At 54.2% G+C, this 20,522-nt stretch overlaps 1 protein-coding gene across 1 annotated transcript; it reads right to left on the bottom strand.

The window, feature by feature from the left end:
* Positions 1–194: 194 nt before the first annotated feature.
* Positions 195–19,982, bottom strand: CCNF (cyclin F). The gene is made up of 17 exons (XM_060124787.1): positions 19,834–19,982; positions 18,593–18,734; positions 17,442–17,548; positions 16,432–16,499; positions 14,891–15,084; positions 14,412–14,465; positions 13,651–13,755; positions 13,279–13,356; positions 10,757–10,908; positions 8,632–8,796; positions 6,608–6,731; positions 6,146–6,326; positions 5,704–5,791; positions 3,499–3,598; positions 3,289–3,416; positions 2,491–2,660; positions 195–1,835 (listed from the first exon to the last, which is right to left on the bottom strand). Exons 1-17 carry the CDS (start codon positions 19,980–19,982, stop codon positions 1,360–1,362), a joined length of 2,481 nt encoding a protein of 826 aa, XP_059980770.1. The 3' UTR covers positions 195–1,359.
* Between the last annotated feature and the right edge of the window lie 540 nt (positions 19,983–20,522).

Below are 20,522 nucleotides of genomic sequence, written 5' to 3'. Positions count from 1 at the left end.
GACATTTAATTTTTTTTCTGGCTAACCTCTCTGGGAAAATTGGTTTTGCATACAGTGTCAGGATAGCACTGAGGGGTTTGAATCGAATTTTCTTTTTTTTAGTTGAGCCTAAATAATGTTGAGAATTAAAAAAAATTAATACCTTATATATTTAATGTTTTTTTAAAAATTTATTTTATTTTTTATTTTTGGCTGTGCTGGGTCTTTGTTGCTGTGCGCGGGCTCTTCTCTAGTTGCGGCGAGCGGGGGCTACCCTTCCTTGAGGTGCGCGGGCTTCTTGATGTGGTGGCTTCTCTTGCTGTGGAGCACGGGCTCTAGGCCCGCAGGCTTCAGTAGTTGTGACTCGCGGGCTCTAGAGCGCAGGCTTAGTAGTTACGGCGCACGGGCTTAGTTGCTCTGAGGCACGTGAGATCTTCCCGGACCAGGGCTCGAACCCGTGTCCCCTGCATTGGCAGGTGGATTCTTAGCCACTGCGCCACCAGGGAAGCCCTCATATCTTCTATTTTTAATTTTTCTTTTGTTTTTTATCTTAGAGGGATGGAGGATGGAAATAAAGACAGGGAAAGAAATGGCCCAGACATTCCGATGTTCATACGGACATCATCTGTTGGGGACACAGACAAACCATCACAGGAGAAGGGGCAGATTTCTAAAATGAGCTGAGAATATGGGAGGAAGAGAGCCTGTGACCAAGACATCAAGGCCCTGGCCTGCAAAAATGTCAGGGCCCACTCACCCGGTATTCACACGCAGTCCGAAACGATCCGTGGGGCAGAGTTCCCTCACGATAGGACCCACCACCCAGTGAGGAAAGGAACGGCTGCCTGGGGCAGGGCAGGCCAGGCCAATGTGGGCGCAGGGATGGTGTGCTCAGAGCTATTGGCTCCCCGTGGAACCCCGAACCAGATAAATGTGGGAGGGGGTGAGCTGTGCCAGGATACCTGGGTCACACATGTTCTCAGCTGTGAAAGCTCTCAGCTCCCGCGGTGCCTGGGGCTCCGTGGGGCTGGGAAGTTCAGGACGTGGGCTTAAGTTTCCCAGAGAAAGCAGGACAAACATGGGAGGGGACAGAGAAATAGGCTTCACACAGTATGGCATGATTGCTTTGAGGCTAAACTTTCCAGAGAGAAGGAACTGAGTTTTTGTTGTGATTTAGACATTCTGATGGCTCACAGTGGGCTCCCCTAGAGAAAGAAACTTACTGCCCCAAGTTCTCCTTTCTATTCCGTGTGACTGCCACCAGGAGTCTACAGGGATCCATCTCCAGCGCCCCCCTCCCCCTTGCTAGTGCAACAGCAGCCCTGCCTCAGCAAACATTCACTTCAGCCAACATTCACTGCAGCAAACGCACTGACACACTCACAGCTTCAAAAAGCCCAAGTTCATGTCCTCCTCCTCCTCATTGTGGGCGGACAGGTTTTTCCTCTTCACCTGTTGCTGGGGAGCACAGCTCTCCGGGGGGCTTGGGGGACGACACTGTACACACGACTTCCTCGCGTGATGGTGGCAAGGCTGTGTGTTCAAGTCGCTGCCCGGGGACAGTACTGAGGTAGATCGGGCAAGGCCCCCCAAGCCATCTGCGGAGTTTGTGGGACTTGTGCTGCTGACAGAGGAGTACCCTGAGGTCGTTATGTCCTTGCCTGCCCCCCTCCTGCTGCACAGAGAGCGCTCGAGCCCTGGGGTCCAAGGTGTCTGGCTGCCTGGTGCTGACGCCTGTGTGTCCTGACGCCCCTCCTCCTCCGGGCAGGCCTCCTCATCGCTTGATTCCTGGCAGCAGTGCTGTTCCGGGTTCAGGTAGACCACAGTGACATCGAGGACACCGCTGGGAGCTGTCACTATGGGAGATGGGGAAGAGGTCAGGCCATAGCCTGAGCATCAGGGTGACTCCGTGCTCGGTCAGGACCCAGGGGAGCCCAGGGTCCAGCTCTCGGCCGCACATCCTGAACCTCGCTGGACAGTCCCCTTTCCTTTACGTAAGAAATTGGGGGTGAAGTGTCTCCTTTCAAACTTGGGGTAATACCCAATGTGACTTAGGGGACAGTAGGAAGTGACAACAAACTGGCCATCTAATAATTTAGTTAATCCCCTGAGTGGACACAAAAATAGCAGTTGGAAAATCAACAGAAGCTGTCGAACTGGGCTTCCTGTGCAGATGGCTGATGAGACATGGGGACAGAGCCTCCTGCAGCCTGCCCTAGATGGGTGCCTGAGGGACAGAGCCCAGCAGGGGGCACATCTCACACAACCTTCTAGAAAGGTCTATTTCTCTGTCCCTGACCTGGTGAGGTCCTTCCACCAGCACAGGTCCAGCTGGAGCTGGGCGCAGGTTGGGCCCACATCCTATCCTCCCTGTGGGCTGGTATTCCAGGGGCTCTGCTCTCTCATGTCTACCTGTGTCCGGACACACTCTCCTGCAGCTCAGGCTGGGGGCCCTCCTGCCCGCTGTCCCCTCTGGGGCAGCACCGGGTGGTCTCCAGCCCTGGCACTCACCATCGCCCTCCTTCTCGCCCTCGCTCTCTTGGTCGCCCTCGTAGCCGGAGCAGTAGTCCAGGCTCCAGTCCAGGAAGCTGCCCAGCAGTGTCTCCTCCTGGCTGGACAGCTCTGCGGTCGGCGTGGTGACGAAGCTGCCCCTGTCCTCCTGGAGGCTGTTCTCCCGTTTCCTGTGCGGTGGGAGAGCCGGGAGCCGGGTCATAGGCAGCAGTGTTGGGAGGCCCAGTCTGGTTCTTGGCACCTGCCTGACCCTGCCCCCACGTGCTGTGAGCAGGGACAACACAGCCACCCAGGAACTGCCCTCAGAAGCTCAGGGCAGATTTGCAGAGACAGGGCCAGCACCATGGCGAGGTTCCTGCTCATCTGGACTTTGTAGGATGGATAGGAGTTCTTTAGGTGGGTGAGGTGGAGGGGGAGGTTATTCCAGGCAGTACAGCTGGGACACTGAGATGGAAGAGACAGGGATAAAAGGGATGCACACAATGAGGGCACAGCTGGAGTGCAGGGAGTGCCACAATGTGGTGGAGCAGAGCAGTCCCGTATGGCTCACACCGGGCGTGGGGCAGGGCCAGAGCCTGAGCGGGCTCAACCTGTGCTCAAGACCACCATCCCTCACAGGGAGCCAGGCTGGAGCCAGAGAGCCACACTGGGGAAAGGAGACGGTACTGTAGGCAGTGGAGACTACCAACCGCAGCTTGAGTTTTCTGAGGATCTGCTCTCTCCCTGCTGCTCCTCAGGAGCCCCGATGGCTGCACAGGTCACGAGGGAACCCAGGCCTGGCCCGCAGGGTTCACTCACCGCTTGGTTCTCCTTCCAGAGGGAGAGCTGAGGAAGGTGTGAATGTCCCCTGTGCTGAGGAAAGACGCGGGTTCTGGGCTCTCTTGTTTCACCCCTAGAGTTGCACACAACTGGCCGTAGCTCAGCACCTGAGGGGAAGCCGGGGTCAGAGGGAGGGCCGAAGCCCCAAGGGGCCCACGGGGACCCCCGCTCCCTAGCACCCACCAGCACCTCTTCCTGGCTGATCTCTTCGTATCGCTTGTCCTCGAATCGCTGCTTCACGGCAGTGAGAGAGACCTGCCTGTAGTCCTTGGGGGCATCGTCATGGAAGCTGCCGACAGAAGGACACATGAGGGGTAGTGGGGGGCAGACGGTGCTGGCACCTCCACCCCAAAAGCTCCCATCTTTAGCCTCCACTCACTGAAGTGAGAGAGGACAAGACATTTTCAAAACCAGCCCAGCAATGGGAGTGAAGCCCAGCGCTGCTGTGCAGTCTGGCGGTTCCTCGAGTCACCTATGACCCCCAGGTGCATCCCCAGGAGAAAGGGGAACAGAGATCCACACAGAAACCTGGACACATATGTTCACAGCGGCACTATTCGCAACAGCTGGAAGGTAGAAAAACCCCAAATGTCCATCAGTGCACGACTGAATAAACAAGATGTGGTCCCTCCATCCAGTGGGCTATTTGTACAGTGGAAACATTATGTAGGTGAGAGGCTGGTCATAAAAGGCCCCAAGTTGTACGATTCCATGTTGGTGAAACATCCAGAACAGAAAGAGCCAGGAAATAGATGAGTATTTGCTGGGGGCTGGTGGGGAGGGGAAACGTGAAGGTAATAGGTAGCAAGGGCGGGGTTTCTTTTGAGGGTGGGGAAGATGTTCTCGAATAGATTGTGGTTTGTGGTGATGGCTGCACAATTTTGAATATACCAAGAGCCTGTTGAATTGTACACTTTAACAAAAAGTTTCGTTGGTAAATAAATATGTTTCCAGTTTATCTGGATTGGGAAAAAAAAAACAAAACAACTCGGTGGGGGGCGGGGGATGGGTGTAGGAAGGCAGCCAAGCAGCAGCTTTTGGCAGCCTGGTCAGGCACCGACCCTGCACTGGTCTGAGCAGCCTCGGGGGCAGACACGTGTTGACCTGCCACCGTCACCCATGCTGCCGTCCACCAGCGACGAGGTCTGGGCCCTGCAGGAGAAACGGGCTGCACACACTAACCCAGGAAGTGCTGACAGGCTCCCCGTGTTAGCGGGGAGGGGGAGAAGTGGCCGATGGGCCAGAGGGGCTGGTCAGAGGAATCTCTAGACTCGTGCCCAAGTTCTGATCTCATCCCCAAGGTGTAAGCAGAAGTGTCGTGTTCAGAGGCTGCCCTGTGGAAATCCAGGAGGCGGCTGGGGCAATGACCATGGGCAGGTGAAGAAAGTGCATTGGCCCCGAGAGCCGCTGGGATGCAGGGACAGAGAAGCAGAAATGGGCTGGCCTGAGGGCTCTGATAGGATGACCGGGGCCTTGTCCACCAAGCACCAAATGAAATCTATGAGGAGGAATGGCCTGGCGTGGACAAGCTGGCAGGGGGGTCTGTGGCTCGGGTCAGAGGTTGGCTTTTAGATGTGTTCTGAATCCTGGAAGTGGTTAAGTCTCCCAGGGAGCGTCTGGGTACAGGCAGAAAGGCAGAATTACCCGGACCCTCGTGTCAGGGAAGCGGACTCTGAGGCAGTGTGGCCTGGCGGAGAAAGGAGGAGGTCCCTGGGGGCTTTAGCAGATATGCATGCGGTGGGGAGTGAACGTGAGACTGAGGAGTGGGAGGAGCGAGTCTGCCAGCCAAGCTGAGACAGGAGGCGAGGGAAAGGGCCAAGGTGTGTGTCCGGGGCTGCGGTCTGCCAACTCCAGAGCTGGAGGCCAACCTGTCCTAGACTGAAATTACCGCTGGTCAGGGAGACAGTCTCATTTTTTCTTACGTTCCACTGCCCATGGAATTAGGTTTGGGTTGGGGGGAGCTGCTGCCCACACATCAAATGTTAAAAACGTATGAAATAAGCAACATGGCCCTGGAATTTCTAAACGTCAGTCCTGAGATACGCGGCTCACGCGGGTAAGGTCTGAGTGTCTTGACAGCCCTCACGTGAGAGCAAATTCCCCCTGGACTTGTGGTATTAAGGACACATCCTCTGTGTGGGGGGACAGTCGGGGGGTTGTGGGGGGAATTGCTTCCTTACACGCTTACCACTTTTTTTTTTTTCGGTACACGGGCCTCTCACTGTTGTGGCCTCTCCCATTGCGGCTCTGGACACGCAGGCTCAGCGGCCATGGCTCACGGGCACAGCCGCTCCGCGGCATGTGGGATCTTCCCGGACCAGGGCACGAACCCGTGTCCCCTGCATCGGCAGGCGGACTTTCAACCACTGTGCCACCAGGGAAGCCCACGCTTACCACTTTTGATGAAGGCTTAAGACACAGGGGATGAGGTCTTCACAGGAGAACCCAGTGAGGTCCCATAACCGAGTGGTCCAGGGCTGTGCTGGGGAGGAAAGCAGGAATAGTGGGGCCGTTCTGATGCCCACTCATGCCCCACAGCCCTGATGGTTCTGGGATGGAGTTTCCTAGGGCTCAGGGTTGAAAAGGCCCCAGGTACAGAGCATGCGTGCTCATTGTCGACAATGTGGGAAATATTAAGCTAGAACTGTCTCTAACCTCACCCCCAGACAATGGCTTTTAGTCCATTCTGGTGTTTCCTTCTCCAGAAGATGAACACACTTCTTTTTCTCCCTCCAACCCCCTTGAATTTGAGCACTGGCTCCTGACTCCAGGAATCCCCCGGACCACTGGCTCAGCCCATGTTCTGAGTGGCTGGTGGGGAGGACCAGCTCCTTACTCTGCCCATGTGTCAGCCTCGCCAGGAGCAGGGCGGCTGCAGCCAGGTGGGCCGGGGCATAGGCGGCCAGGCTGGTGTGCAGCAGGGAGAGCTCACAGAGGAAGCTGCACAGGTGCTGGGTTCTTGGCGCCATGGGGACCAGCGTCAGCAGGACGTCCTTGTAATCGACCACAGTGGGGACCTAGAGGGAACGGGGAGGCAGACGTGGGGTCTCAGCACACAGAGGGCCCCTCCACCCACTCGGTGGGGAGGCTGGACCTTAGAAACACCACCCTCGGCGTGGTCAGCCCAGCATCTGGCCCGACTGCTGTGCACGCCAAACAGCTGTGGCCTCGCGCCCTCTGGGTCCAGGAGGGCTTCCCAGAGCAGGGAAGCTCAAAGCCATGCAGATACCCTCTGCCCCTCCATGCCCTCACGTGACCTCAACTTTGATTCAAAAGGAAAAAGCAAGTGGTCACTTACTCGAATCTTCCCTTCCAAGGCAGAGATGATCTCTCCCATCATCCTCACCAGGTCCTCGTATTTGTACGTGTTGTCTGTGAGCCACACAGCCTCCCGGATCGTCAGGATCTCTTTGCTGATGAACCTGGAGTGTTAAGAAGGGGTCTGAGCACTGAGCCCACTCCCCTTAGTGGGGTGATCACTTTAGGCTTCAGTGATGGGGTTGGGGGGGTCCAAAGAGTGGACCCTGCTGCCCCTAGCCACTGAGGGGAACTGAAAAGGTCAGATAAGCCTATCATGGGGGCTGGAAGGGAAGGGGGATTAGTGTCACAGATCAGTGGCAGTGAGAGCTGCTGGCCTGCTAGGCATGCAGGTGTTTCTGCAAAACGCACCCACGAATGACATGATCGGTCAATCCTCTTAACGACCTGAGGGATAAGGGTTCACCCTGCCTTGTGTCAGCTTCTATGGAGTGAGTATAAACAGCTTTAACCCAGAAGGCAGATGAGCCAGCAGAACCAGAGACAGAGGTTGTTTGAAGGTCTGGACCCAGCATGGGGTCTGGCCATGGGAACTGGACTGTCCTTAGGCAGGTGGTCACGCTGTTCTCTACTCTCCACCAGTTCCAACTATCAGGGAACACGTTAGTCCAGCGGCCTGCCGAGGACACCTCCCCACACAAGGGTGGACTGGGACCGGGCCCTTGGCTGCTCTGTCATGGGGACTCTGCAGCTCCCGTGTTTGCTGTTGCCTGGGCCAAGAGAGAGGACAGGAGTTGTAGGGACCGCAGGTGCTGGGGGATGTTATGTGAATGGGGCGGGCGAAAGCCCTGTGCTCAGAGCAGCGGCAGGTGCTGCTTTGAGAGTGGATGTAGGGGCATCTCGGCTTCTAAAAATCTTTTAAAGCAATTATCATCTCATTGCCAGCAGCCTGTGGTCTGGTAGTACCTCAGTCTCTCATTGCAAGGACATAACTACGCCATTTGGATCCAGGGAGGCTGGGGACCTGTCTGTTCAGCCCTCTCTGGTGACAAGACCTGGAACGCCAGGTTCCGAGAGCACACGAGAGGTGCTGGACAGCGTGTGGCATTTGCTCACCGACTCTGAGCCCACGGACCCTGCTTCCACAGCCACATAGAGACCCCACTTCCCAGTTCCCGTCGTGGCCACATGACTGCGCTCACTGCAAAGGTGGACCTGGTGGCCTCAGGGGTCATGGCAGGTAGCAGAGAGCAAGTCAGGACCTGGGCCTCCTTCATGACGTCATGAAACAGATAAACCATCCCAGTGACACAAGCCTCTGGGTTACTGTGCAGAAGACAAATCAGTCTCTCCATAGTTGACACCACTGTGTGCAATGAGCCTGCTCCTCCCTCGAAAGCCTTACAGATAATGATGTTGGTCTGGAAAGCACCACCCAGGGGAGATAGCAGACCACGTAGGAGAAGTCTGCTTTAGGAAAACAAGAAAATGCAAAATGTATGCTGGGAACTGCCATCCACATTGTGTCCAAAGGCAAAACTGGGTGGAAAGGTGGATTTAGGTAAAACTTAAAATGGTCTGATTTGAAAAGTCAGAGCTGCTGCAGGGGTAGGCTGCCTCTCTGAGGACGCATCCTGCCCATGTGGTTGGAGGGGGTCTGTGGGGAGTTGGGGGTGGGGGGCACATGACACTGATGAAACGCAGGTCTCTGGACGCAGAGTTGAGAACCGGACTGGCAAGGGCAGCCGCCTGTGACCCTCCCTCATCGCTGTGTTGCCCTCAGGGGCCAGGGGAAGAGGGTTCCAGCCTGAGCCTGCCCAACAGAGGCCACGTTCTGGGTCCTGAGGCCGCATGTTGGGATGAGCGGCTGCCCACACACCAAGGGTCAGCCTTGCCACCCCCGTGTGGGTAGGACCACTTGGCGTGGGCACCCCCTAAAATGAAAATCCCTGTCATAAGGAGGTGGGGTGCTGAAGGCTTGTTCCACTGAAAAGCCAGCCTGTGAACTGGGCAGCGCCAGCATGCTGTGTTCCGTCTGCGGGCCCAGCCTGGGGGGTTTCTTACCGGGTGCACATGACCATGCAGGCGATGCCCAGCAGCTGGAGCCTGTACCGGGGCACCAACCGCCTCCGCAGGTACCGGTCCACGCACTCCACGGTCAGGTGAAGGCACAGGCTCGAGAAGTCCTTCATGGTTGCAACCTCTACCAGCCAATCGATGAGAATGTACCTGTGGGAAGAGCACCATCCCTGAAAACCAGGCCAAGCCTTCATGAGTGTCCCGTCTCCCATTCCTGCCCGGCCATCTGTCCCGAGGGGTGAGCGATCACTTTAGGCGTCACTGGCTTATCCAGGCACCTGTCCAAGGCTGAGACACCCTGTCCAAGGGGGAGGCCCCATGACTCCCGACTTTGTTCCTGGGAGGCAGGTGGGCTGCACATATGTGTACTCTGCCTCCCCCACCCCGGGACCCCCAGGCACTGGATAAGCCTGGACCGTTACTTGTAAGGGAGCAAAGCAGGTCTGCTCTGTGGACCTGGGACAGGGTCACAGGACAGGAGAAAAGTCAAAGTTTATCGTTCTGCAAACCTGTCTTCTCTCTGAGGAACTCTCACCCATGGGGTCATTTATCACAACCCTCCGCAGTGGAGCAAAGAGCCAGGAATGCATCTAAAGCAGGATTCCCTGAGCCTGTGTGCTGGAGTTCTCAGTCACCCAGCAACCATGATGGAGAACTTGGGCCGGCAGAGCCAACAGACATAGGATCCCTCCTCGACGGGGCTAAAAGCCGGGCCAGGGACACAGACGTCACAAGGGGATACTGCATGCAACATCAAGGATGCCCAAGCATGGTGAAAGCCTTTTTGCACAAGGGAGAAGAGATGGGGAGAAGAGAAGCAAGAGAGAAAAGAAACGTGGTGGTGAGTGATTCTAGGCAGACAGGAGGGACTGCTCCAGGTGTCAGCCTGAACAGGAGCATCTTTCATAGGCACAGGAAAGGAGGGAGTGCTGGGGCCGAGTTGGGGAGGGGAGGAAGGAGGAGGGATGAAGGGGAACAGGCTGGGGAGGAAGACACACAAGGCCAGGTGTTTGAGGGTTAGGGGCAGAAGAGGAAGCTTCCTATGCAGACACCTTTGACAAGCTCAATGATCTGACTTATAAAAACAGACCAACGGAACTGTACACTTTAAAATGGTTAAACCTGAAACTAATGTTACATGTCAATTATAACTCAATAGAAAAAAGGAAGAAAAAGTCAGCTGTTGCTTTACATAGAGGAAAATGTAAAGATGCTCAACTTGGGGATTGAAATGATATTATTGCAATAAAACTACTTTAGCTCTTGAAAAGAAAAGAAAGATTAAGTTTATGTTAACCCCCACCCCCAGCACACAAAAGGAATAGCAACAGTCCCTGGCTCCCGCCGCCAAAAGAAAGGCAGACTGGGAGGGCACGGCGTGGGACAGGGGGCACCACCCCCAGCACAGGCACAGGACTCAAAATCACAGCAGCTTGGTGACATTTAATGTGGGAGCCAAGGACACTGCACCCCCTGCTATGAGTAAAGACGGAGCCTCTCCAGGGAAGAGAGCTTACCAGGTGCTGGGCTTTGTCTGCCGCAGTACAGCCAGAGCCTGCCCATTATAAATCTAAAATGTATTTGAAATCTCTGGTGTAAGCTTAAAAAATTATTCACATTTTCCATTTTACTCTCTAAACAAGTTCTGTGATTGAGTGTAAAAGTGTGTTATCTCCAAACCTCGAGGGAAAATGGACCTGCAGGAAGAGGCAGTTTGTGGGGTTTCTGAGGCTACAGGCACATGGCAGCTGCCTCCCACACTCCCGCACGCTGATGCGCGTGATGATGGGTTGGAAAGAAAAGGTGTTTTCTGGCATCATTTTTGAAAGATGTTTAGTACGGTTTAATATAGTCTGAGACTTAAAAAGGAAAACTGGAGAGAGCAGACATTTATGTGGGAAATTTTTCTTTTCAAAGCCCTGGATAACTTAGGCATAACTGGTTTTAGAAAACACACACACACACACACACACACACACACACACACACACACACACGTGGATCCCAGTGGGGTTGATGACGCAGGGGCCCTGTGACAGGAGGCTCAGCTGAAACAACAGACAGACCCTGTCATGCGGAGACGGCTGTCGCTCTGCCCCGGACCCCTCACCTCATTGTGTCATTGAGTCCCTTCTGCACAGAGAAGACCCTCTGCTTACTGACAGCGTGGGAGGCCTGGAACAGCTGGCAGACTATCTCGTTGGAGGCTTTCGCTTCCAGTCCGAGCTGGTTTCCGTGTGCACAGGCTTTGGCTAGAGACAGCTGAGGATGAAAAGACTCGAGGGATGAGCAAGGGGTTTTGAGGTTCCTGCTTCTGAACGCGAGGAGGATTCTGCCTGTACATACACTGGCCCACTTAAACCTTCTAAGCCTTCTGAAACCAGGAGGGCCAAGATTTTAATCTTTTGGAAATAAATAATATATCACGATAGAACATTTTAAAAGGTACAAAAGGTGCATAATGGGATATCAGTTGACTTCCTGCCCGGCACAGCTCCACGGCCAATTCCAGTCTTCTGCCAGCATTTTCTTTTAAATTAAGTTTGTTTCTGCTCACCACTCCCTAGTGAAAGCTGATGCTCTGGGGGAGGCCACGTAGCACAGTGGCTGAAAGCTGGCTGGGGGCTCGAATGACCCGGCTTTAAGACCTGGGTCTATGTGTGACCACAGGCGAACTGGAGGCTTCACTGCACCTCAGTTTCCCTTTTCACCAAATGGCACAACAGCAGCTGCTTCGGCAGATGCTGTGAGGATTGAATGAGATGCACGAGCACCTTGCTCAGGACCCGCCGGGGCCCTCCAAGCCCTCAGTGGTTACTGTTGACCATCTCTACGTATTTCCTTCCAGAGTTTTCTATGCACTTGTAGCAGTGTGCATGTGCATTTGTGATCACGGAACACACGTTACCTTTTCTTTGCCTGCCTAACGATTAACGTGGTTCTTTGCGATAGGAGACTTCTGTAAGCGTGTTTTCCTTGTTCTTCCTTTGAGGGGGTTTCTGTTGGTTTTGTCACATTGAGGGTCACCTTTGTGCAGTCTTGTGCACCTTTTGCTCACGCAGTCGACCCACAGGCGCTACCTGTGCCCAGGGGCTTTCTGAAATTCCTGCGCGCATTTTCACACACACTAATAGGAACACTATTTTTTTTTTTTTGCGGTACGCGGGCCTCTCACTGTTGTGGCCTCTCCCGTTGCGAAGCACAGGCTCCGAACGCGCAGGCTCAGCGGCCACGGCTCACGGGCCCAGCTGCTCCGCAGCATGTGGGATCTTCCCGGACCAGGACACGACCCCGCGTCCCCTGCATCGGCAGGCGAACTCTCAACCACTGCGCCACAAGGGAAGCCCTTTCCTGTACTTTTTGTTTTTTTAGGAACACTATTTTATCACATGTTTGCCGGCAAAAACTGCTATCATTAAAAATGTATATTTTCAGGGCTTCCCTGGTGGTGCAGTGGTTAAGAATCCGCCTGCCAATGCACGGGAAACGGGTTCGATCCCTGGCCTGGGAAGATCCCACATGCCGTGGAGCAACTAAGCCTGTGTGCCACAACTACTGAGCCTGCACTCTAGAGTGTGTGTTCTGCAACAAGAGAAGCCACGACACTGAGAAGCCCGCGCACCGCAACAAAGAGTAGCCCCCGCTTGCCTCAACTAGAGAAAGCCTGTGCCCAGCAACAAAGACCCAACACAGCCAAAAAAATAAAAAATAAAAAAAAGCCGAACTGTATTTTCAGAAGTTCCTAGCTATCCACTCAAAAACACAAAGACTACGTGTATATGATTTGCTAGTGTGATCAGGCACGATCTCTTTAAACGTGTGCCTTTTTGACTAGCAGAGAGGTCAAACCTGCTCCGTATTTTGACTGCTTGTATTTATTTCCTCTTTTTTGAGTACCCTGAGGCTCTGTGAACTTCTACAGGGCCTTACTATTCTTATTGATTAGCCTGAGCTTGAACTAGAACCACATTGTTCATTGTTGTATTTCTTGTAAACTTGTTAAGTGCCTTTTTGGACATAAACATTACAACGTCCTGTGATGTGTCAGGCGGGCCATCCCTCTGTGATTTCTTCCCTAGCTTTTAAGGGCAGATGACTCTCAACCCCCAACTTGGTGGGGTGACAAGAGCAAGTGTCTACCAGCTTGGCAAAGGGGGACTTTCTTTGATTTATCTTAAAATAATGACTTCTTTACAGCTGCACAGGGAGAGTGTCTGGAGAACGCCAACTACAGACCCCTGATGTCCTGGTTCCAACACTGGACAACCTGGTGAGCAGGTCAGATAATGAGAAGAGGACAGCATTCCACACACCCATCTGCTCTAAGGAGCTCTAAGTTCTGTAGCCAAGATGCTTTCCCTACAGGCCAACTTTAGGGAGCTGTATAAATTTTGATGCAGATGTAGTCCACAGCACTTAGAAATTAAGTGGCTGGCTGTCTTAGATGGAACTGGCAGAGGTGAGGAAAGCGCTTCTGGGCTCTCCTCCCCACACACCCTAGAGCTGAACTCCCTTAGATTCAGTTCCAAACCCTGGGCCACTCTTACTTCGTCCTGGGTGGGAACCTGGCAGTGTTGCCCCCACGGTCCCCACGAGAGGAGGCGTCAGGACAAAGGCCAGCTCCCAGCTCACCTGTGCTTCCCAGCAGCCTTTGGCAGCAAAGTCCCTGAGTTTCCGGAAGCTGTGGAGGCATCGTCCGGGATCTGACATCTGTCAATGGGAGAGTCACCATGCCCTTACATGGCCATATCTCTGGAGAAACTCAACCAACCCATAGTCTTCTTAAATGTTCCCCCTGACACCTCCAGAGGGTCCCCAGCTGTGCTTTCTTCCCAGCCCTTTATCCCCCAAATGGTGGTGGTCGTTTCAGGGGCAGTGCTGAAAGCAGCCCCATGACCAGCAGCAACCCCGGCTGCGGTGGCAGAACCTTGTCCACGGGCTACTCTGGAGATTGTGCCTTTGGCCAACATAATCCATTCTTTCCCCAGACCTAGGCCCACTCACATCCATCTTTCTGTCACTTTCCCAGAGGAGGTACGAGCTGGTCAAACACCCCTGATTAGCAGACTCTTCAAACAGGTCCCGGGCCTGCTTCTGTTTCTCTTCATCCTAGAATAAGTACCTCTAAGTAACCACATATACTGTTCTCATCTTTAATAAAATGAGTTAACTACATTAGAGTAAAAACAACTCTGAAGATACATGATTTGACAACCAACTCGTGAAGGCAAGCCCATGAGTTCTGCCCTCAGGCCCTGCTTCCTCCTGCACGAGGTTTGTGCTGGACTCGGCTCCCGGCACTGCCCGGACGGTGATGGGGGAGGGTTTCCCAAGGTCTTCCAGCTCCTCGCTCATACTAAGTGTCCCTCCCTGCTGCTGTCAGAGCACCTAGCGCCAGGAGCCACCACCTCCCCCAAGACTGCTGCAGACGGGGTTCCCGAATCACAAGGCTCACTAAGTAGAGAAGTCTGCGTGAGTAGTGGCAGGGAGCCGCCAGTAGCAGAGCCGTGAGACAAATAGACCCGGGGTCCTGTCCCGCTCAGACACTCTTCCTGGCTCCACACAGCCTCACAGACAGGGCTCATCTTGGCTTTGAACCCCGGAAGCCCCCTTCTGCTGCCTTTCACGCAGTTCCTGATTCTTGGTGCTTGAAGCTGCCAGAAAGGCGAGCAGCACAAAAATGCAGACCCGCTGTGCCCTGTGTGCTCACCCGGGCCAGGACGCCAAACAACACAGGGCCCCGTGGGATGGTGGAGGGGACTCACCTCAAAAAGACTCAGCACTCTCCCCAAGCAGTGCAGTATGGACGCTCTGTGAGTCTAGAGAAAGGAGGTGGAGGAGGAGGGGTGACTGTCAGCGGACAGAACTTCCCGGGGACTGTCCCTCCGTGTGCGGGTCCTCCTTGCTCCCTGCCCAGCCCCTCTGTGCAGAGGACCGCTCCCTGATTCCAGGCCTCCGCCAACTGCTTCACAGAGTCTCAGTCCTGCCTTTCCAGCAGTTGACCCGTCTGCAGCCCAGCCCCTCACCTGATTCCCCTGACCCTGGCTCCGAGGCCTCCTCTCCTGCTAGTCATTAGCAGATGCTCCCACATCCACACTGTTTTCTATGCCTCCACTGCTCTCGGGTCCCTGACTTTACATGGTCCACAGCATCTCCCCTCAAAGTTTTCTCACCTCCTGGGACCCTACGGGGCTCAGCCCGCCCAGCACGGCCTGCCCTACTTGCACCCCTTGCCAGGACTCACTTTCTGCAGCTGGCACTCCATCCTGAGGCTCTCGTGAACCACGGCCTTGCAGCAGCTTCCGGACACCGACCAAGGTGGGCGGATGAAGAGCCAGATGAAGGGCGCGGCGCCCACATTCAGGCGCTCCGTGAGACTGAAGAAGCGAGAGGCCTTCAGCCCGTTCACTTCCGCCCGGGCCTCATCAGACACAGACACTGAAGAGACGGACAGAACACAGCCCGGGATGTCTCTGGAGGAGGGGTGTAGGAAGTTCCCCAGTCTTTTTGGAAAGTTTAAAGCCTTAAGCCGCTACAACGTGAAGTTGCTGGTGTCTTAGGACAGAAGAGCTGGGATGGGGGCTCCTCCCTTTTCTTCCCATGTTTTATGAACCAAGTGCCCTGCGGCCCCTCCCAGCGGCCTGGATTCCGAAGATCTGGGAAGGTCCCCCCCACGTGGAGGCATCAGATGCCCACCCTCCCTCCTGTGGGGAACTGCTGCTCAGACCCCTGTTAACGGGTAGGGGTTTTCTTTGTGGGGTAATGAGATGATGGCTCCAAATTGAGTGGTGATGGCTGCACGACTCTGTGAAGATACCCAAACCACTGGACTGTATACATTAGACAGGTGAGCTGAGTGGTGTGTGAATCTTGTCTGGGCAAAGCCATCTGACAGGAGGGTGGGCGCAGGATTGCTCATCGTCTGCAGGTCCAACAGTCCTGTCAACCAGCTGTGACCAGGGTGACCTCTCAGTAAGACGCCAGATCTTTTAGAAGCAGAAAAATGGCGACTATACCCAAGTCTTTATGCATCTTGGGAGGTGGGACAGGATGAACTGCAGGCTCGCTCCTTAGTGTGCTCAGCAGACAGGCAGGAATTGGGAGAGAGGGCCGCACCAGGTTCTTTCGAGGAGCACCTGCCCCTTAGGGGTGAAGGAATCTAGGTACCAGGCTGGCTTTGACCTGTTTGTACTTGCCTCCCACTTGGAGCCTTGGCTCCCTGTGTTACTGACACTTGGCATCAGGCATGCTTTGACCACTGCCTCAGGTTCCTCAGATGAGCTGTGGCCAAGGAGAGAAGCTGGGGTCTACGCATGGGCTGTGGTGTTAACTAGGCAGCCAGGGAGGGCTGGCTTGCCTGAGTAGCCCCCATTCTGAGTCTCTGCTCAGAGTCACTCGTTGTCGACCGAAATTAATGGTTCATTAAACAAAGAGGCAACTCCCCCAAACTACAAAATCAAACTTCATCCATGGGTCCCTGAGCAGGACACCTCTGGCACAAGCTCCCCAGTGGGGACGGTACACAGCCAGACACAGCAAGAACAGCGACTAAACTGCTGACACGGGCAAGAGCTCATGCTTGTTCTATTAGGTTTTTTGTTTTTGGCTACACCACACAGCATGCGGGATCTTAGTTCTCCAACCAGGGATCTAACCTGCGCCCCCTGCAGTGGAAGCACAGAGTCTTAACCACTGGACCACCAGGGAAGTCCCTCGTGCTTGTTCTAAAATGTCAGTACCAAGTGGGGTGAGGCCAGCCCCAGCACCAGCCCCTCGAGGACTTACGGCCTTCATTGTAGAGGTAGGCTATGCCCAGCTTCACAGCAGCTTCAAAATTCCCTTTTTCGGCAGCCCTAGAACATTAAGAACATGAAATATCACATGATTTTATTCCATAAAGGTTATGTTCCACCACAGCACTTAAAACTACAGTACTTATTTTCTGAACAGAAAATATTTTTGGCAATGCAGCTAAATATCAATTATCCACGACATGCTACAACATGGATGAGCCTGGAAAACACACTTGTGAAAGAAGACAGACACAAAAGGCCACATGTTGTATGATTCCACTCATATGAAATGTCCAGAAAAGGCAAATCCATAGAGACAGAAAGCAGATTAGTGGCTGCATAGGGTCTGTGTTACTATAGGGAAAATAGGGAGTGACTGCTAATGGTTATGGGGCTTCATTTGGGGGTCATGAGAATGTCCTAAAGTTAGATAGTGTTGATGATTGCACAACTCTGTGAGCATACTAAAAACCATTGAGTTGTACTCTTTAAAAGGGTAAATTGTGTGGTTGGTGGACTATGTCTCAGGCAGCCTGCCTGTGACCACTGGCATACTGCAGCTTGCAGCCCCTCCGGCCCTTCCTCTAGGTCCCAACCCCGGCCGGGGAGGTGGGATCAGCCAATGAGTATAATGTAATAGGATTCAAATCGCATTGTTCTGACCAAAAGAAGAGGGCTGAGGAAAGTTTCCACATGCAGGTGACCTGCATCTGAGTCACACAAAATGGGTCACAGCTCAAGTGGACCCTTCAGAAGCACTGCTGTGACTAATGAGAGTCAGGCCCGTGCTGGTGGTGTGGATGACCCATGACTGCGCTGGAAGTTGTGTGACTCGATGGGTAAGGTCGACAGCCCTCAGTCACTCCCTGGGGGATAAGGTGTTGGCGGGAGCAACAAGCAAGAGGAAAATCATTCCCAGGTCAGGCCTTGAGACACAGACTGGCATAGCAGGGAGGCCCAAAGGTAGGAGAAAGCCACGCTCTTCTCAGGGTGCAGAGATACCTTTCAAAGAGCTTCAGGTTCTTTGGAGAAGGCCACAGCTCCTGGAAGCTGGCACATGCCCACACGCTGGCATGGTTATCCACCAGGTACTTCAGGTGGGAGTGCACCTGAAGAACAATGGAAGAGGGGGAGTGGTGGTTAATCAAGGGACCTCCCAGAAGCCCTGCTTCTGGAGCTCTTGAAGACAGGGTGTAGACAGATGTAGGGTCACCTGTTTCCCTCCCCACCCTAGCAGTAAAGGCCCAGCCTCTGTGTATCAAAGTAACTAACAATTGCTTTGAATAGAGAAAAGAGCCCAGAAACAACTTTCTCTGTGGCTCTAAAGATGGGGACAGTGGTCCTGGAAGGGGGAATAAGCACCTAGGCTGAGAAAGGGGATATAATGCTATAATATCTGCAAGGATCAGGGAAATCAACTCTAATGGGAACAGGTAGGTCAGAAATCTGTTTTGAGCTCCTTTACTTAGGGTCTTGCTAATGGGAGCAAAGCTGGGGCCTGCAGGTCAATAGGGGCTCTCAGAAGAGACTGAAACACATGACAGCAGCCTCAGGTAGGACTTCTGTCCTGGGTGATAGCAGGAAGTACCCAGGCAGGGGGCCCTGAGCACAGGTGAGCATTTTAAGTGCTAAAGCTTCCACTGCCATTGGAAATTCAGCACCCATGGATATTATGAACGCAATGGAGGCAGGTTTGGGAGTCAGAGAAGTGGGTTCTTACTGGTGTTCCCCCACTAATTTGCTGTATGCCTTTGGTTAAATCCCTCAAAGTGAGGCTTCAGTTCCGAAATCTGCAAAATAACTCCCAGAGTCTCTTTCAGTGCTGAATATTACATGGGCTTGGTCCTCAAGAACATACTATTTTTCTTCTTAATGCTATCTTATTTCTTGAGGGAGGCAAATTTCACTGCCATAAAAGGGTATTTTCTCTGTCAAAATAAACATTACAATGAGCAGACTCCAACCTTGCTGTCCTATGTTTTAGCTTTCCTGCAATCAGAACAACCTTAGGCATCTATTACCAATATCACCATTGTTTCCTCTACCTTCATTTGTAGCCAAAGTTTTTGTTCTGACATTTAACACACGAAGGCTTCATGGTACAATATAACCAATGATACCAAGCCTGACACTATTTTCATCTGACAACTTACAGCTCGGACAGCGAGGATGTCTCCAACAGAAAGCCATTTCAGGATATGAAAGAGCACATCTTCAGGGAGACTCAAGATCGTTAGGTTTCGGGGTCTCCTTCTTATTCTCCGCTTTGTAGGATAACAGAAACACTTGGCACACCTACAGTGAATCACTTAAGAAAAAAAATCAGAATGGTCTAAGTGATGTGTTGGAAACGAGTTGTGCTGATATGAAAAGTTACATCTGAACATGATTTAACAGTTACTGTCCTCTGCCCCAGCCATATTTACAGTCTTAAACAAATATTAAATAAAGGAGCAGTAGTGGTACAGAAAACATCATCATTCATTCAAATATTCAATAAACATTGATGGTGAGTAGTAATCATGTAACCTGGCTATTGGGAAACCTTCTGATCCAGAGCACAGATGACAACCAGGAAGGGGGAAAAAGCAGCCAACGCTGATGATGGTTAGCCTTGCATTTCACTCTCAGGGAGGCGCCTTGACCCTTACTGATCTCTTTGCTTCTATCTGCACACAGGACTAAAATGCATAATGTTAATAAGGATCTATGGACTTGAACAGTCTGGTTTTCAAGTCCAAACTAGGAGGGTCCACCCTGCAGAGAAGCCAAAGGTGGACTTGGAGGCCAGGCCTGTCCCAGCTCTGCGGATGTCAGAGCTGCCCAGCCAGTCTCAGTGTCCTCTCTCCCCACAGGAGGTCCTTCTAACTTCAACTTCAGCAAGTCTTTGCTGACTCTAAGCAGACGACAGAGAAGCTTGAGGCAGGAGGAGCCCATCACCTACAATTCACCTGGTTTCCCACCCGTTCCTTCCTCCAGTCCCGACAGGAGGTGGCTGCTCTCCCACCCGCACGACTCCCTCCTCAGGGCTTCTTCCTGCCCCCCTCCCCTCGCTCTTCACCTGGGTCTTCCCATCATCAATTAACATGCTGCGAAAGCCAAGCGTACACGCAGGGCGTCCGATCCCTGCGTTTTACCGCATTTTCCTCATCCCCTTGCTCTAGGACAGCCACGATAATAACCACGGAAACCTGAGCTGCGCTCACGGCCCTCGACAGGTGGCAGACCCCGCGCGCCGCTTTCACCGCTTTCACGCGGAGCAGGGCGCTCCCGGGCATTTAAACCACGCGCCGAGCGGGCGCCGCCGGGAAGACACGCACCCCGGGCCGAAGGGCTCGAGCCAGCCCTGCTCAGTCTCGAGGCCGCCCCGCCGCGCCCCGCGCCCAGCGCTCACCGCCTCCGCTCCCCATAACCGTGGCTGCCGTCGCTGCCGTCGCCGGTATCTCTGCCAGTGCCGCCTGCCGGCCCAGAGCGCGACTCCCCACGCAGGCGCAGACCCGCCCGCCGCCCGCCGGAGTTTTCAAATGCACCAGGCGCTCTCATTGGCCCGCCCGGGGGGCGCGCGCCACTGTTCGGCCGGGCCCCGCCCCCTCCCCCCCACTCGGGCTCGGACGCTCGCGATTGGCCGCGCCAGGATGCGAATTCGAACGCCGGCTGTTGATTGGTAGAGCTTGCGCGGCCGCCCCGCCTCCCCGGCCCTGGCGGGTGTCCCTAAGGAGCGTGGCTCCGGGCCTGGCTGCAGCAGTGTCTCTGAATCCGCTCCGGCCCGCGTGGACCTGGCCTGTTCTGGGCTTAGGCCTTGTGGTTGACTCGGCGGCAAGAGGTCCTGGCGACCGGAGGCCACGGCGTGCAATGGTTTGTCAGTGAAGGTCTGAGCGGACCGGCCGCGCCTCCGAGCCCGGGGTCTCGGAGCGGGGACCCCGACGTGGTCTTCTACCTGCGGGGACGCAGGCTAGCTGGCACCCGCGGGCTGCGCCTCACCGAGGCTGGCCCTGACCTTTCCGACCCGCACCCCGAGGCCGCACGCCCTTCTTCCAGCCCTTGCTTCAGGCGAGGAGACCCCTGGTTCGGTGGCCGAGTCGC

Source organism: Lagenorhynchus albirostris, chromosome 15 (genome assembly GCF_949774975.1).
Source record: "Lagenorhynchus albirostris chromosome 15, mLagAlb1.1, whole genome shotgun sequence".
NCBI classification, from domain to species: Eukaryota; Metazoa; Chordata; class Mammalia; order Artiodactyla; family Delphinidae; genus Lagenorhynchus; species Lagenorhynchus albirostris.
This window is presented reverse-complemented; position numbering and strand designations above follow the sequence as displayed.

What these genes read in the sequence shown, in the direction of transcription:
- CCNF (XM_060124787.1), bottom strand. Translation starts at nt 19,982, where the DNA reads ATGAGAGCGCCTGGTGCATTTGAAAACTCCGGCGGGCGGCGGGCGGGT. An exon ending in GGTTATGGGGAGCGGAGGCG is followed by an intron (nt 18,735 to 19,833) that starts GTGAGCGCTGGG and finishes GATTCACTGTAG; the next exon opens with GTGTGCCAAGTGTTTCTGTT. An exon ending in GAGTGCTGAGTCTTTTTGAG is followed by an intron (nt 13,756 to 14,411) that starts GTGAGTCCCCTC and finishes TACTTATTCTAG; the next exon opens with GATGAAGAGAAACAGAAGCA.